Source organism: Propithecus coquereli, unplaced genomic scaffold (genome assembly GCF_000956105.1).
Source record: "Propithecus coquereli isolate 6110/MARCELLA unplaced genomic scaffold, Pcoq_1.0 Scaffold44, whole genome shotgun sequence".
Taxonomy (NCBI): domain Eukaryota; kingdom Metazoa; phylum Chordata; class Mammalia; order Primates; family Indriidae; genus Propithecus; species Propithecus coquereli.
In genome coordinates, this window is record NW_012150174.1 from 13,343,870 (window position 1) to 13,361,292 (window position 17,423).

A 17,423-nucleotide genomic window follows, 5' to 3' on the forward strand; every position below is an offset into this window, starting at 1 on the left:
GCCCAATATCATTAATCACTATTTTAGAGGAAAAAATTGTAGCTTGGAAAGAGTTTAAGTAACTTTCCTAAAGCCACAAAGCTACTAGGTGAAAGAGCCAGAATTCAAAGTCAGGGATTTTGGAAATTAGAATTTAGGTGTTCATACTATGCTGCTTCCGAGAATAAGCAGAAGTCTTACTAAATTTCTCTGATCACCTTATTTCTCCCATTTTGCACACTATTTTTTTTCAAATTTTCTTGACTCATAAAATCTCTAATTTCATCTTCCAGCCTGACACACACACACAAACAAAGCATCTTTTACTCTCAATTAACCTAGACTCCAACTTCATAGAAAAAATAGTAACTAGCAGAGGGCAACTCCCACTAGCCAATCTGTTCTGTTTTGGACATGTTGAGTTTCAGATGCCTATTAGACATCTAAGTAGAAATTCCTGTAGGAAGCTGAATATACAGATTGTATAAGAAATAATGCAAACCACAGAATTAGTGAGAGTGTGTAGAATTAGAAGAAATATAGGACCAGGTCAGATTTGGAGAGGGCCATTATTTAAAGCCTAGATAAAGAAAGACCAGCCTGCAAAAGAGATCAAGAAAGAGCAGAGAGAAAGGAGGAAAACAAGGGAGCAAAGCATCATAAAAGTTAAAGTACAATACACCTGTAATCCTAGCACTCTGGGAGGCCAAGGTGGGAGGATTGCTTGAGCTCAGGAGTTCAAGACCAGCCGGAGTAAGAACGAAATCCTGTCTCTACTAAACATAGAAAAAGTTAGCTGGATATCGTACTTTGCACTTGTAGTCCCAGCTACTTGGGAGGCTTAGGCAGGAGGATCGCTTGAGCCAGGAGTTTGAGGTTGCAGTGAGCTATGATGATGCCGCTGCACTCTAGCCGAGGTGACAGAGGGGGACTCTGTCTCAAAAGAAAAATTAAAGTAGAAGGGATTCAAGAAGAAAGTGTCAAACTCATTCAAATGCTGCTCCTGGATAAGAAAAATGAGGACTGAGAAATGTGCTCTGAATTTAGCGACCTGGAGACCCTTGGCAACTTTAGAAAGAGACATTTTGGTGAGGTTGTTGAGGCAGAAGACAGGGTGGGTGTACTGGAAACTGAGTGTGACAGGAGGAAGTGGAGTGAATGACTTCAGGCAAGTCTTTAAGAAGTGTAGGTATTAAGGAAAGGAAAGAGGATAGAACTAGGGGAGGGTATGGAATGATTTTTTTTAGGATGGGAAAACTAGATCTTTTTTTTTTGGCAGATGGAATTACTCCAATATACAGAAAAGACTAAAGATATAGGAGAGAGACAGAGTGGTTAATTAACAATGCAAGGTTTCTGAGAAGGCAGGGAGGTATTTTGTTATATGGTAACAGGGATATGGGAATCAAGAGCAGAAGTGGAGGGTCCTAGCTTTCGCTGGAAGTAGAGACTAAAACATGAGAAGAAATTAGTAGAAGCAAATATTATAGATGAAAATAAGTTATGGCCAAGTGGATAATAGCTATATTTCCTAGACCGTTTTTGTAGTTAAGTACAAAAAATGTGCTTGATGACTAGAACAGTGGCTGTAGGTGGAAGTGATAAGTGCAGCTTCCAGATCAAAGTCTTCAGAGAGAGAAGTAGACCTTTTCTTCCTCATTGCCTCTTCCTGCAGGCTCCATGTGGGTGTGAGAGTAAGCCACATTTGATGATGCAGTGAAGGTAACAGACTAGGGATGGCAGAGTGACAAGACAAAAGGAGTCTGGGTCTCCTATGTACTCTTAAGCATTTTACCATCCCTGGTACTGCTGCATGAAAAAGAAAGAAACTACAATCATAAGTCCCTGTGATTTTTTCTCTATTGTCATAGCAACCTACTTTTCATCTTAAGATAGTAGATTTGTAGGTTTGGTGGGAAATTGCTGTCTAATAGTTTTTATTTTCTCTATAAAGTTGGAGATCTGGTTATCAGTGAGTGGTGTGTGCGTGCGTGTGCGTGTGTGTGAATGTGTGTATGGGATTGAAATTATAGGAGTTAAGATGGTTTAAGAAAACTATATATAATGGGAGAAGGAAAGTGGATACCAGAGGAATGTAGTAAGATAATAGGAAAGTATTAAGGGCCCACTTGGGGGTTGATGACCATGAATTTCTAGTGGTATCAGTTTCCCCAGCAGAGTTCAGCTGGTTGGATGCAAGCATGGAGAATGTTGATGGTTCAGTTCATCTAAAGCTGGGATTTTACCAGGTAGGTGGGATGGAAAAATAAAGGGATCACTGTGAAATAATGGGCCATGAATTCTCAGCTGGTCATGGAGAAGAGAGAATTATAGCCTAAAGTGATAAAGCCTAAAGTGAGTAATAGGTAGGCACCAGAAGGTTGGTAGTTGTTGGCCATGAGGAAGGGAGGAGGGTAGCATAATGAATGTGTATGAACTTCAAGGAGCTGGGGTCTACTGAGAGTCAAGAAGAAGCATTAGTGAGCACAGGATCCCAACTCTGATACAGCATTGTGAGAGGATGAGAAACCACCCCTTTCTGCAGAGGATGTACCATCCTTAGGAGACTGGTATTTTGGTTAACAAAGGAGTTGGGAGAGTGTTCAAAGAAGTTGAGGATATAAGAGTTTGCTGATCTTGGAAAAGGAGTGAAAGAGAACAAAATTCCTCTGAGGAGTTTTCCTTAACCCCACAAGTCTGGGAAAGAGGCAATTAAGGTTAAATAAGGTTATAAGAGTGGAGCCCTAATTGGATAGGACTGGTGTCCATATAAGAAGAGGAGGAGACACCAGAGATCTCCCCCTTCCCCAACTGCTGCCATGCACGGAAAGGGCCTGTGAGCATTCAGTGAGAAGGCAGCTGTCTGCAAGCCAGGAATAGAACCCTCCCCAGAAACTGAATCTGCTGGTACCTTGATCTGGGAATTCCAGCCTCCAGAACTGTGAGAAGATAAATTGCTGTTGTTTAAGCCAGCCAGCCTGTGATATTTTGTTGTGGCATCCTAAACTGACTAATACATGCCCCATTCTCCAACAGTTTCTCAAATTACTCTCCACACTACTCTCACTACTTATTTTCTATCTTTTCTTTATTCTCACATCCAGACACTGGCTCCAGCTGGATGGTCATACTTGGCTTCAGGAACCTCGAATTGCTTACAGTTTCTTTGTGCAGGGCATGTTGTTCACCTTCTTTGTACCTTGCTCATATTCTCCCCTCCAACTAAATGCAGATGGGTGATGGGAGGTGAGGGCCAGGAGATGGTGGGTATAGATTGATTTCAAGAAGATGGTTTGTAAAGAGGAAAAAAACCTAAGTAATAGCTACAGTGAATAAGAGGAAGGATATCATGAGCAGAGAAGAGAGGGGGAGAGGATGAAAATACAGTACCAAACGGGGGTAGAAGCTCATTTCTCAAAATGAGAAATTCTAGGAAATTCTATCTATGTCAGCGATAAGCCAGCATTTGGAGAGAATGGGATTACTCAGGGCCAGGAAATAGGGAGGCTTTAAATCAGAGGAAGACGGGAACTGCAAAGTCAATATGGGCAGCCAAAGGAGAGAGACCTGGACCCTTGTCCAGGAACAAGTCAGAAACCTACGAGGGCAAGAGGTCCTGAAGTAGGGCCAGGCTCAGTCCTGAGGGAAGATGCTTTTTTAACTCAGGCCTTGACCTGCCAAGGTTATTTGTTATTTGTTTTTGTTATTGTTTTGTTTTGTTTTGTTTTGAGGGGGATTCTGAACCACCTAGTTTAACTCTTGTAGCTAGACCAATTTACCTTCCCCTTTGGGGAGTCTCAATCACTCATGCCACTGCCCCATTAGCCTAAGTGTGGGCACATGATCCTTCTTTCAATATCCTATATCACAATTGAGATAAGAGGGGAACATTTAAATAACACTTCGGTAAATATTCAGGGGAAACAACCACAGAGAGCAGAATATAGTGCCTAATGCACGGCCAGGTAGCCTGCTTTATAAGGTACTGCTTATTGCAGGTCCACAAAATATCAGTGCTTTACCCAGGAAACCCAGTGCTCACAGACATAGTAGCATGAGGGTCATGTTAAAGGCTCTGCCTCCAGGACCCTGGCTCTGACGCACACACTTGCAGCTGGGATCCAGTGCTAGGAGAGAAACCAGCCATAGTTTGGTCCTTGGGGTGCTCAGCTCGCCCTTTTCCCCATTTGCTCAGTCCCTCCCTCTGTGTCTGATTAGGCTGCCTTCTTTCCACATCTTTCAAGGCCTTTTCTCTGCAATTCTGTGATATGCAGATATGCTTCTGTACTGAGCTCCTGCCCACACATTCCCTGCCCACACAGGAGGCCCTTCTCTTGGGATAATTAAACAGAGGGAGCTGGCTGAGAAGACAGATGAGCTAGAGTCAGAGCAGGCAGGGAATGTTGGGCAGAGAAAAGAAACCAGAGCGAGGACTTGCCTTCTAGGTTCCTGGAGCTTATGCTGGGGGTGAGCAGAGGCACACACCCAGGGCTGGCTCTGGCTGGATGGTCATACTTCAGACATAGGCCCTCACAGGTGGGCCATGAGGGGCCTGGATCTCCCAGGTTAGGGCCTTCCTTGAAGGTTAAAAAAGCCAAAGGAAGATCATTCAGAGAGAGGGCTTCAATGAACATATCCATATCAGTAGCCTCTAGGGCCCTGTGGGACCTGCTGGTGAAGGGAAACGCTGAGGATAACAGGCCAAGGCACTAAAACTGGAACGGCAACCACAGACACAGAGAGGGCCCCTGGGCCTCTGGGTCCATGTGTTCTGGAGGTGAAAAGCACAAGGAATTTGCAATCTATGTGGACGGTAGTCCTGAATGTTCCCAGCATTCAGTGGTGCTGCCTGCCACAGGGCTGCTGACCTCTTCCGTAATGTCTCTCAGCATCACCACTGTTGTATTTTAGTCCTTGTGAAAAAATCCGAACAAGGATTTTCACAGACCAGTTGAGATCACAGTTCCCCAACATTGTTTCTTGTCCCTGTGAATGCCTTTCTCCCTGGGAAATTCTCCCAGCTTTTCCAGGCGATGCAATCCTGAGGCCTGGGAGGGAGCTGGAAGGAGAGGAGGGAAGGAGTGTCTTGCGCTCTCTGCTGGCCAAGACCTGGCATTGCCGGCACAATCTGGAGGCCCAGCCAGAGGCTTGAGACAGGCAGAGCAGGACAGCCTGTGCCCCAGGGTCCTCAAAGACACAACAGCTGGCTGACAGCAGAACAGGAGTAATAGTCATAGCTACTATTTATTATTAAGAAATTGCTATCTTCTAGGCACTTGTAGGCAGTTTACATGCATTATTGTATTTATGTTTTAAATCTTCAGCATTTCTTTCAACAACCCTGAAAGATTTTGTGGAAGAGTCTGAGAGTCCCCCAGCTGGGGCGCAATGTTTCAGAACTAAAACTCAACTCTGATTGGCTCCAAATACATGCCCTTTCTCATCTGTTATACTTTACGGCCAGCCTAACACTTGCCCTGATGTGAGCCAGGCTGCGATCCCAGCTCTGACCTAGTGCCAAATGTCAGCTTCAGCCTCAAACTGGAATCAACCCCCACTGCCTCCTGCTCCTGACTCCTAGTGTTTGCACTAGATCTCTCCTTTGGTTGAATGGCTCTACTCCCTAGGAATCTGATTTCCTCCCAAGCTTGATACTTTATTTCCATCTGTCTTCTGGGGCTAGCAGCCAAACCTTAAGAAAGAAAAGGGTGGGGTGGGGTGGGCCAAAGAAGCTGCCATGGGGGAGTAGCCAACTGGGAACACTGAGCAGGGTGTACATTCCAGGGTGCTGCACCAAGGAGAGAAGTGGGTGAGGCCCTAGGTCCTGTGGGAGGAAGGAGAGCTAAGCCAGAAGAATCTGAGCTCTCAGCAGGAGGGCCCTTGGAACAGTCTTGAAAACGCTGTAGAAGTCTAGCAGTGGCTCCCGAACCCCTGCCCTCCTCTCACTGCTGTGTGGGTGCAGACTCTGGGGCTAGAATTAGCAACTCTTCTCCAGAGCAGTGGGCAGTGCTTTGCCTTTGCCTGCAGGCAGCCTTGCCAGTGATTCACAAGCTTTGCCTGACAACTGGCTCCTTCTCCCCCAGTTACCACAGTTACTGCCCATGATGGTCATTCGCAAGAAAGGAAGGAGCTTGCCTGGCCTTAGCCTCAAGCTGATGTAGTTTCTTTCCTTACCTCCCTAAAAGAAACAGTATGACAGACTTGGGTTTCATTCCGTGTGACTTAAGAGCCCTGTGATATTGGGCAAGTTATCTAATCCGAGAGCCTTGGTTTCCCCATTTCAAAATTGGGTAGTAACGACATCTTTCTCATATAATTGTAAGGACTAATTGAGACAATGCACTTAGCCCAGGCTCTGGCATAAAGTATTAATCATTTCTCAATAAATCAAATCTACTCTTTTTAATTGCTGTATGGGCTTCAGTTTCCTGATCTGGAAAAATGAGCATAACAATAATTTAACTTTCCTAACATTGTTACAAGAACCAAATGAAATAATGTATGTGTAGCAGTGTGTTATGAATGATTGTATAATTGTGTGTAAACTGTTGGACATTCCCTTGATTTTCTAAATCAGACAATTCTCATCTAAGCTTTTCAACAACTACTTTATGGGAGATTTAGTTTTAGTTGTGTTTGTGTTTTCTTCCCACTCTCTCTCCCCTAATTTAGAGTCTCACAAAAGTCTCTGGGGGTTTTATGTTGGGCAGACATCTGGGACCAGGCCTCTGATCTTCAAACCATGCTAGTGATGCTGGTGTGTTCCTTGTTCAAGACTGCCCACCCCTAGAGAGCACTGCTCTGAGGCTCTAGTCCTGGAGAAGCCATTTCTGCATCCAGAATATGCAATGTAGCCAGTTATCCCCCTACTTGTGCTCTAGAACAGGATTCTATAGAGTAGCAGGGGCCACCTATTCTAAGAGATCCTTCACTGGGACAGGATATAGTGTTGTAACATGACAATGAAAAGCTTATTCTCAGCTCCCTAAATCCATCAGATACCACCAAAATGGCCTTTACAACATATCACTCATTCTAATTCATTGTGATTTGAGGGCAGAGATGGTAGAAAAACATCTTGAGAAATTGACACACATCTTCCTCCAATATTTGGTCTCTATCTGGTTCAACTCTCCTTCTTTGGTTAGCAAATAAATATTTGGGTACCTACTATGTGCCAGGCACAGTTTTGGTCCTGGAGACACAGAGATGAACAAGACAGATCAAATGTCAGCCTTATGAATCTTATATTTTATGAGGAAGATATTATAAAATAACTATATATTGCCATGGCCCTTATAATCTCTCCTGAGGGTAGAAACTCTTCACTCAGTTATACCTGTAAGTTAAATCCCGGATACATTTAAAAATACCACTTGGCACAGCTCGGACCTGAAGACTGGCTAGGCCCTGGAGGCGGTGAAATGACCTGGGTGAGCTGAAGTGACCCTAGGTGAATCTGATTCAGAGAGGACATGAGACTCCTCCCCATGGACCGTACAATATCTTCCCTGCCCCAAACAGGCAGCCCTCCAAGTACACCAAAGTTACTCTAAAACTCCTGACACACGCATCTCTAATTGTCCCTGACCATGGTATTCCACTCCACCTACTCTTTACTCTCCCCCCTGTATTTTGGAATACCGTGCAAAGAAGGAAGGCTGGATTTCTACCAGCACCAAAACCAGCTCCAACAACTGGTATGGTCGGACAGGGCCAGGCAAGTGGTCCTGGGCACTATTCTCCCCTTGGAATCAGCTCTGAATGCAGGGAAGTACCAGCCCCAGGCTCCAGGGCTGGGCCAGAGGGGAAAAAAGAAGGAAAGGTATCTGTTCTGGTTCACTAAACTAGATCAAGTCCCTCAGAGATCACAAAGTTGAGAGCATACACTCTGGTGTGGGATGCAATGGTCAGCGTGTATATGTATATGTGTCACACTTACAGCAGTGTGATGCAAAAGCCTGCTTTGCCTTGGCTAGTATTGATTCTCTATTCTTCGGGAACCCCAACCTCTTTGAATCTAACCCACTAACTATTACACAGGCCCCTCACCTCTGTGACTCAGAATTCATTCTGGCCCACCATTGGATTTCCATTTTATTCCCAGTCCCATAAATGCTTAGAGAGGAGGAAAATATTTTATTGAAGTGCAACGTTCCTGGTACACTTATGAATCACCCACATGGGGATCATTCAAAGAACATCTTAGACCTAGAGAGCTCAGAGTGTGTTTTCACAAGTGAGTGCACACCTGTGGAGAGCACCTATGTATCTACTGGCATATGACTGTCAGCATATGTGTGTTTAGGAGGAGCATGGCTGAATGTGTGCATATATTATATGAATGTAAGACATATCTCTGCTTGTGAGAAAGCATGTACACTTTCCGAATGGAAACTTCAGAGCATTTTGGATGGAATGCACAGTCTTGGGACCAGCATGTGTATGTGCAACTGCGTGTGTGTGTACTACTGGTAAGTGGAGGATGAATATGTGCTATACTCCTACACCTCGAGCTGGGCATCTATAGACCAATATGGTCCCATCTCTGTGACCTAGCAGACAGGATGGAAGAATTTCTGCAGGCAGGCTTTCCTACAAATCTGGATTTACTCAGAGGTGGGAGTCCTGGGGATGGGGATGCAGTCACTCTGGACCTGGGGGTCCCCCCTGGCCGGCCCTGCCCTCCCCATCCTTGGAAGTTCCCTCCTCCCCAGCTTCTCTCTCATCATTGGCCTCAGCCAGGTCCTCGGGCATCTGCCACTCTCGAGTCTGCCACTCCAGCCGTTCGACGCGGTAAGCGATCTTAAGTGCGCTGGACTCCAGCTCAGCCAGGAGGCGAGCGAACTTGGTCTGTAGATCATCGAGCTGCTGGTCTAGGCCTCGGAGCCGGGACTCAGTGGCCTGCTGTAGGGCAATCTCAGCTGCCTCGGCATTCACATCCAACTTGTTGATTTTAAGCAGAATCTCACGTCCCTTCTCCTCCATGACTGCCTGGGCTTGTGGATACTCACTCAGCACCTCCCGCAGGTCCTCCTTGCTCAGGCAGAACAGGTCTGAATAACCTAGGCTCTTGATGTTGGCGGTGCGGCGGTTCCCAGACATGTTCCCTGTGGCCCATGGGAATATGGGAGGATAGTTAGGAGGGGGCAGAGCGGTGACATTTCACTCCTGAACCAGGACCCCCAACTCCATATTTGTGCTTTTGAGTCTCTTCTTCTGCCTCATTAATTCTTTCACTCAGTAATGTACTGGGGACCAGGCTCTGTGCTGGGTGGGTTATCATTGACCTGCCTCAAAGAATTCACAATCTAGAGGAGATAGGCATGTAATAGAATAGTTACATAACAGTATGGCTGTTACACAGTACACATATGCATCAGGTTATTGTGGGAATATAGGCAAAGAGCCCCTACCAAGCTGTAAGGCAGGGAATTTAGGGAAGCCTGAAGGTGGGATGCTTGAACAGAGTCGAAAGTAACTAGGGAAGGAGGGGAAGCATGAGGGAGCAACTATCGCCAGAGGGAGGAGAATGAGCCGAGGGAAAAAGGTAGAAAAGAGTCAGGTGGATGCAGAAAACAGTAAGTAGTTCAGAGTGGCTGAAATGCAGGGGATAGGGAGAATGGGGAAAGGAGAGAGTCAGGTTATGCTGGTGGGGAGTGGGTGGGAAGACAGGATAGGCTGAATGCTGCAAAGTCTGAGAGCTAGAAGGGCCTTAGAAAAGGGGAGGGGAGCTACCATTTCTTGAACACGTACCATGTGCCAGGCACTGTACTGGATGTCTCACCCACATAGCTCATTTACTCTCACAAATAACTCTTTGGGTTTTCAATGTCATCTTCACTAGGTAGGTGAGAAAATTGATCTAAATAGGGAAGTGACTTGTCCAAAGTCAAGCAGACAGCAGCCAACCACATACAGGATGTGGAGCTTGAGGGGGTTGTTGGGGGACAGATGTGAGGCCTTCAGAACTACTTGAGGTTGGAATCCTCAGGCTGAGAGAGCCAGTCTAGAGCACGTGTAGCCCTAGTCAGCGACAGTGCACTCACCCCCTTTCCAGGCTTTCGCCTCTCCCATGGCCAGGTTTCTTTACCTGTGATTAGGCATAACAACTCCTACTGCACAGGGCTGAGAAGAGGAAAAAATGAGCCAGTGTAGAGTAACTGTCTTGGCCCAGAATTGATGGTGAGTAAACGGGAATTTCTTCTCTTCTACCTTTCCAGTTGGTTGTGAGAGAGTTGTTCTTTCTACTAATTCCAATTGTGTGTACCTGTGTAACCTTGGGAAAATTACCAAAACTCTCTGAGTTTGATTTCCTTATCTTTAAGAAAACAGGAATAAGAATAGTACCTACCTTATACAGGTGCTGTGAGAATTTAATGAGTTGATACATGTGAAGCACTTAGAACAGGGCATGTAGTAAGCATGTAATAAATATTAGCTATTATTATTATCTCTGTCCCTTTCCAGTGGTCTGTTGATGCCTTTGGTCAATACCCACAGAGCATGTCTACTCTGTCTTCCAAGACCCAGCCTGTTCACTGACCTTGGCCCAGCTTCTTCTCGGGGAACAGATCTTCCATGTCCTGCTTCTCTCCTGAGCCATCTAGTGACTCAGGTAAGGGCTAGATTTCCTTACTCTGTAGGCCCTGAAGTACCATCTGGTCCCAGCACTGGGTTCTGCTGTCCCTATCCTTCTCCCCAGCCCTGTCCTGGTAACAAATGCTGAGGGGCCCACCTTTGATGTTGATGATGCTGATCTCCCCAAAGTAGAGTCCTGCACCAAGCACAGCATACTGTGTGACGCCATCATCTGCCACCACAGCCAGTTGACCCTCGCGGATGATGTACATCTCCCTGCCAATGTCCCCCTTGCGACAGACATATTCGCCTGGTGAGTAGGTCTGGGGCTGCAGCTTCAGCACCAGCTCCTCCAGCAGGCTGGCCTCACAGTTCTGGAAGATCTGTACCCGGCTCAGCGTAGACAGGTGTACAGATACAGCCACTTCAGCTCGCAGCCGCTCGGGCAAGTGCTGTAAGATGGCTAACTCATTGGTCATCTTCTTGTTGATGTGTAGGTGCTGGTACCTGGGAGTAAGTGCAGTGTCATTTCCTTAACAGCCCCCTACCTGCCTGCCTCCACCGCCTTCCACTGGGCCTCAGCTCAGCTTCAGCCAAGAGTCCAACCATACTGAGATCTCACAGGGGGCATGGAAGTTCCTGACCGTTGGCTAATCTCCTTTCCAGGTCACAGATATGTTTTGACTGCTTCTACCTCACCCAGGTTATGGAAGCCTCCATCACTTGACAACAAATAAGATATCCTTTACCTCCTGTCAGACTCTACCCCACCCACCAATCTGTGATGTCTTATACCACCCCCATTGATAGCTACTTCAGTCACCAAGCCCCCATCCTCTCTAGAGACTCTCTGCTCTGGTTCCCCAACTCTGTGACACTTCCTTTTGTTTAGTCCAAAGTATAGATTATCATCACACACAGTCAACCATCTTGTGGTTGGCCCTCTCTTGCGGGGGTGGTATTGCCCTTCTCCCACTCCCTCCAGAGCCTTCGGAGCCCTCTCGCGCAATGGCAGTTCCCACTCCCTGGTCTCTGTGTTATCCTTCCTTGTGTATGAGCTCCTCTCCCTATCCATCTCTTACCCACCCCTCCCCCCAGTCCCGACTCCCTTAATTGAGGACATTCCTTTCCAAGTCCCACTAATGAATGCCACATTTTGACTGCCTTACCTAGCCCATGAGCAATGGGAACCCAGTCACCTCCCTCAGGTTCTACCGCATACCCTATCCCTGTCCTGGTCTGGAAGCCCAGCATTCTCACCAGTCAATAACTCGCCGCTCCAGCCGGCGGTTGATGTGATGCAGCTTCATGTACTTTTTCACCAGCGCGTGATCTGGGTAGAAAGCCGCATCTGCGGTGTTCATGTTGTAGATGACAGAGCTCATGCTACCCATGATGGTGGCGAAACCCATGACAGCCAGCAGGAAGTCGCCCACCATGAAGAGGTACTCCTCCTCCCGGGCGGGCAGCGGTGTGTCACCCACCGTGGTCAGGATCAGCGTAGAGAAGTAAAAGCTGTAGAGGTACTGGCGCCGCAGGCGCTCATAGCCAGGCTGCGCAGGGTCCGGGTACACCCACACGTCACGCCCGAAGCCTAGGTACCGGGACAGCGCAAAGTACAGGCAGCTGTTCCAATGGATGACGACGAAAATGTAGAGCATCAGCTTGGTGATGCGAAAGGCGTTGGGGTAAGCTGTGCGGGTCTCTGTGCGGTCAAAGGCCTCGAAGAGGCGAGGCGCACGGAGAAAGCGGTTTAGCCTCAGCATGGGTGTGTGCAGGCCCAGCCGCACGTAGGCCACATCCGTGGGCACCAGGGAAGCCAGGTCCAACAAGAAGCTCCAGGTGCGAACGTAGCGTCGTGAGATCCTACCCTTGTCCACCACCAGGATGCCCTGTTCTAAGAATCCTGGGAAAAGGGAGGGAGGCAAGGCTGAGGTCAACAGTGGGTGAGGGTGGGCAGGCCAGAGTAGGACAGGGAGGTGGGCACAGGGACACGGTGAAGGCTCCAGGGTTTCTGAGGTGAGCATGGGGATGTTGTTGAGCACAGAGGCATGTGAAAGTGCTATCAGGGAGGGCGGCTCTTTTTTGTTTCTAAGAGGCTTTCTTTGGAAAGGGAACAAAGCAAAGGGTCAATCCTAGGAGCTCACTGACCTGTGTGGAAGCGCACGACGATGTCCAGTAGGTACAGCAAGTCACTCGTGTAGTCCAGCACCAACCAGGCCACCAGATAACCATGCTGCAAGTCGGGAAAGCAGGCTCTGCAGGGCGGGGATAGAAGCGATTGGCTTAAGGGCACCCTGTGTATGTGTGAGGTGGTCTCCCCAGGCCCCTCAGCACTGGGCCTTGGGCCCTGCATGGGCACCGTCCCTCCTTTGAGCCCCGCCCAAGGGCCCGCCCCTCTCCTCCGCCTCACTCTTTAGCCCTCGCCCTCTTGTGGGCTTAAGGCCCCTCCCTTAGCGCCCCAGCCAAACCTGCACACGACAATGATGAGGTTATACATTACTGGGAAGACCATCGTGTTCAGCCACCAGTAGTAATAATCCCCAGATGGGTCCAGGACAGGTATCGACTTCCTGTGAATAAGAAGGGAGATCTTGCTTTATTTATTCACCAGACATTCCATGCTGTGATTATGACTGAAGGCACCAAGAGGAATGAGGCTCTGTGGAGTGAGGTGGACAGATCCAACCCAGGGGACCAGAACTTCTCACCTGGCCTTGGATGGGGCAGGGGGACTGGATTCTGTTGTCTTCACTTTGCTGTCCTGGCTCATGGTTCTGTGGCCTGATGCTGGGATGTGAGATATCCAGGGTCTCTCTGCCTCCAGGAAGCTTTGGGAGGTGGGGGCTAGTGTCTAACAGCCTGGAAGAGCTGCCCTTGGGTTCCAGCTGTGACTTCTTCGTCTCTGACGCTCTTAGCTCTTAGCAACACAGCCAGGGCTAGCAGCTACTGAAGGGGTGGAGAGAGTGTAGCTCCTGTACCCTGCCCTGTCTCCCAGGGCCTGTGCTTGCACCTGCCCAGCTAAACACCTCTAATGAGGTCCCTGGAGAGGGTAGGGAGGTGCATGCCTCAGAGGGAAGCCTGGGCCTTGTTTCTGCCTTCCTCCTTCCCTCCCTGCACCCCAAACTGAGTTACATAGGGGTCTTCTAGTTCAGGGGAACCTGAATTTTAGTGTAGGCTCAGACAATCACTCTGTTTTACTTTGTGGGAGTTCTCTGCTTGGGCCTCATTATTTATTTATTTAACAACTATTTACTGAATCGCTCATCTATGTCAGGTGCTAGAGTAGTCTCTAGGGACAGAGATGCCTCCCACATCAGACATAAGCTCTGTTTTCATTATCTACATTCTTACCTATATCCTACCCTTATCTACATCCATGTCTGCCTTCCCTCCTTCCTGCTGGATGGTGTGATGGGGGCCATCCTAGGGTGCTTTTGTCCTTGTCCCTTCCTGTTACCCCTAGTGCCTGATACCACCAGTTATTCTATGTGTTTTATGGATCTTCAACCTCTTTTAGCTTTTCCCTTTCTATGAACATGCTTTAATATCTTCCATACCAAAACAAACAAAAACCCTATAAATTCTCCCTTAACCTGATTTGACTTTGTCTACTATCATCTTTCTCAGTCAACAAGTCAAAACTAGAACACTCACTATATGCCAGGCCAATATTGTGATAAGTACTTTGGATTAAAGGTGAATGAGACACACTCCCTGCCCTCTAGAAGCTCACAGTGTGGTAGGGGAAAGAGGTAGACAGGTAATTACATATCAGGAAATTACACAAGGGAAGTTGTTGCCAGGATACTGATGAGTACTCTACTAGGTGGACACACACAGGGCTATTACAGTACATGGGAAGGGTTCCCAACTGAGCCTGGCTTCTGTAGGATGAATAAGAGTTAGGTATAGAGATACGAAGGTGAAAAACATTAGAGGCAGAGTGCACAGAGTATGCAAAGGCATAGAGACATCAAAAAGCAGGGTGACTGGGGGAACATCATTTGGCTTATTTTAGAGGAGCTAGGGTGGTAGTGGTGAGAGATGAGGCTGAATAACAGACAGAGGCCAGCTCAAGAAGAGTTTTGTCAGCCACGTTATAAAGCTTGGATTTTGCCCAAAGGCAATGAAGAATCCATGAAGTGTTTTGCACAATTAAGTGATAGGATCAGATTTGTGTTGTTCTGTGATGCCATAATTTCTTTTTTAAAAGTATTATAACTATTAAAATGCAAAGATAATATTCACAATAATGCAACAAAATGAATAAAATCCTTTGTAATGCCATAATTTCTTGGTCTTCTGTTTATTTCTTCTTAGTCTCTTTCATAAGATCCTCTGCCCATCCCTTCTATGTAGTGTTTTTAAGGACTTTGTCCTAGGCTTTCCTCTTTTTCTAGCCTCCTAACTCTTTCTGGTTGATCTTGGTCACCCACAGGACTTCATTTCCCATCCAATGGCTCCCAAGAACTTCCCTGAGCTGCAGTTATCTACATTGCTAACTGCTTACTGGATATCCCCACTTGGATATCCCACAGTCACCTTTAACTCACTGGGTCTATAACTAAGCTCATTATATTCCCTTACCTACTTTTTCTCTTATAATTCCTATCTCTGTCCTTTTATCCCAAAATTTAGGACTAGTATTTATTATTGTTATCGTATAACATTGTGGCAGTTTTAAAAAAATGGCCACAAATTCTTTGACACTGCTACTTTGTGACTGTTTCAACCAATAGAGTATAGCAGGAGTGATGTTGTGTGACTGACTTCTAAGGCTAGATCATACAAGGCCATGCAACTTCCTGCTGGTTCTCTTGACATGCTTGTTGTCTGGTAGCTCCCTCTCAGGATGCTCCCTCTTGGAACCTAGCCACCACGTTTTGAGAAGTTCTATTTGACAGTTCTTGGCTGAGTTCGGCCTTTGAGTTGTCCCAGCTCGGACACTAGACATGTGACTGGAGAAGCCTGCATATGGTTCCAACCGTCAGCCTCAAGTCAATTCCAGGTGTTCGAGCTTCCTAGATGAGGATGCAGACATCATGGAATAGAGACAAGACATTCCTGCTGTGTCTTCTACGATTTTCAGAATCTTTGAGCATACAAAATGGCTATTGTTTTGTGACACTAAGTTTGGGGTGCTTCGTTACACAGCATAGTAACCAGAACAAACAAACACATAAAAAGGTGCACATTTCCTAAGTATATAGGTTGATAAATTTTCAAAAACTCAACATACCTGTGCAGCCAGCACTCAGATCAAGATACAACTTACCAGTGCCTCAGGAGCCCCACTCTGCCCCGTTCCAGTCAATGCTTTTCCAAGGATAATCACTATCCTGACTTCTAATGCCATAGTTTAGTTTTGCCTATTTTCAAATGTATATAAGCTAAGAATCAATTTTTAATCCTTCCCCTTATTTTTCCTTTCATATTCACCCAATTATCAAGCCCTAGTGACCTACCTTCTAATGTCCACATGTCTACTTCTCTGTATTTTTACTACCCTACTTTGGGCCTTATCAGCTCTTGTCTGGTCTTTTACAAAGGCCCCCTCACTATCAATCTGGCCATGTATAAAATTCTTTATAGCTCTCTATCATCCCAAGGAGAAAATCTAAATATCTTAACATGCTTACAAAGCTCTCCAGTACCCGATGCCTGTCTGTATCTTCAGCCTCATCTCACAATGTTTCCTCTGCATGTTCCCTAGGTTTCAGATACAATGTACTTATTGCACTTCCCAGAACACTCCTCCACGTTGTCTATTATTCCTTGCCTTGGTATATGCTGATCTTTGGTCTGAAACTTCTATTTCTTTTTAAATATTTTTTATTTTGAACTAATTTTAGGCTTACAGAAAATTTGCAAAAATAATGCAGAGAGTTCTTGTAAATTCCTTACCCATGTTCCCCTAACGTTATCATCTTATACAACCACAGTACAATGATCAAAAACATGTATTCAACACTGATACAATACTTTAAACTACAGACCTTATCCAAAACTTTCATTTCTCTTAGTTTATCTTACTTTTGCTTGATTCCCAAGACTCAACTCCTCCTGGAATTCTTCCCTAAACCCCTTTGCTTTTCCTTCCCCTCATTCTCTATATCCTCAAATCATGCTAAGTGCTGCTTCTAGATGGCTCTCCTACTATAGAACTTATTACACTACGTTGCAATTGTCTGTGTCTGGTTAAAGGGCTGAAGTCCTGAATGGTAGAGACTGGTTCTAACTGATCTGGAATACAGCCTGACATGTAGGCACTTCTTCTGAGAGCGTTCCCAAGGGCTCACAGAGCAACACAGCACATAGGTGTTAGGGGAGCCTGGGGCGGTCACCGCTAGGGTACTAAAGTAGAAATGAACCTGAATGCAGTCACCCTTCTTAGGGCTCGGCTCTTTTGCAGGCCCTCCCCTCAGACCCACCCTTTCGTACCAGCCCAGCCCCTTCCAGGCCCACTTTTCCACTCTAAGCACCGCCCAGGACCTGTGGTCCCGCCCCTTCGCTCTAGTGTTTCTTCCGTCCCGGTCCCTCTCCTAAGCCCCGCCCTTCTGGTCTTTCCTCTAAATGTCCCGTCCCTCCTTCGGTCCGGCCTTCTGCCCTCTGGTTCGACCTTTCCTTCCCAGGCTCCACCCGGCCCCTCCGGGCCTCCGCCTCCCCAGAGGTCTTCCCCTATGACACGCCGGAGTCCTTCAGAGGGGCGGGGTTTAAGCACGAAGGGGCGGAACCTAGGGAAGAGGCGGTACTCCTCCCTCGGAGTGGGGTCAGCGACCCCGCCCCTTCGCTCGATCGTTGCCAGGAAACAAGCGTCGTCGCTCCAGTTTTGGCCAGGCCCAACCAATGAGCTGGTACGC

The 17,423-nt window shown here is 46.9% G+C and overlaps 1 protein-coding gene across 1 annotated transcript; it reads right to left on the reverse strand.

Annotated features, from left to right (window-relative positions):
* Positions 1–8,560: 8,560 nt before the first annotated feature.
* On the reverse strand, positions 8,561–17,344 carry CNGA4 (cyclic nucleotide gated channel alpha 4). The gene is made up of 7 exons (XM_012654281.1): positions 17,183–17,344; positions 13,272–13,509; positions 13,032–13,133; positions 12,712–12,818; positions 11,821–12,466; positions 10,718–11,067; positions 8,561–9,089 (listed from the first exon to the last, which is right to left on the reverse strand). The coding sequence occupies exons 2-7, from the start codon at positions 13,331–13,333 to the stop codon at positions 8,626–8,628; spliced, it is 1,731 nt and encodes a 576-aa protein (XP_012509735.1). The 5' UTR covers positions 13,334–13,509; positions 17,183–17,344; the 3' UTR covers positions 8,561–8,625.
* Positions 17,345–17,423: the final 79 nt, after the last annotated feature.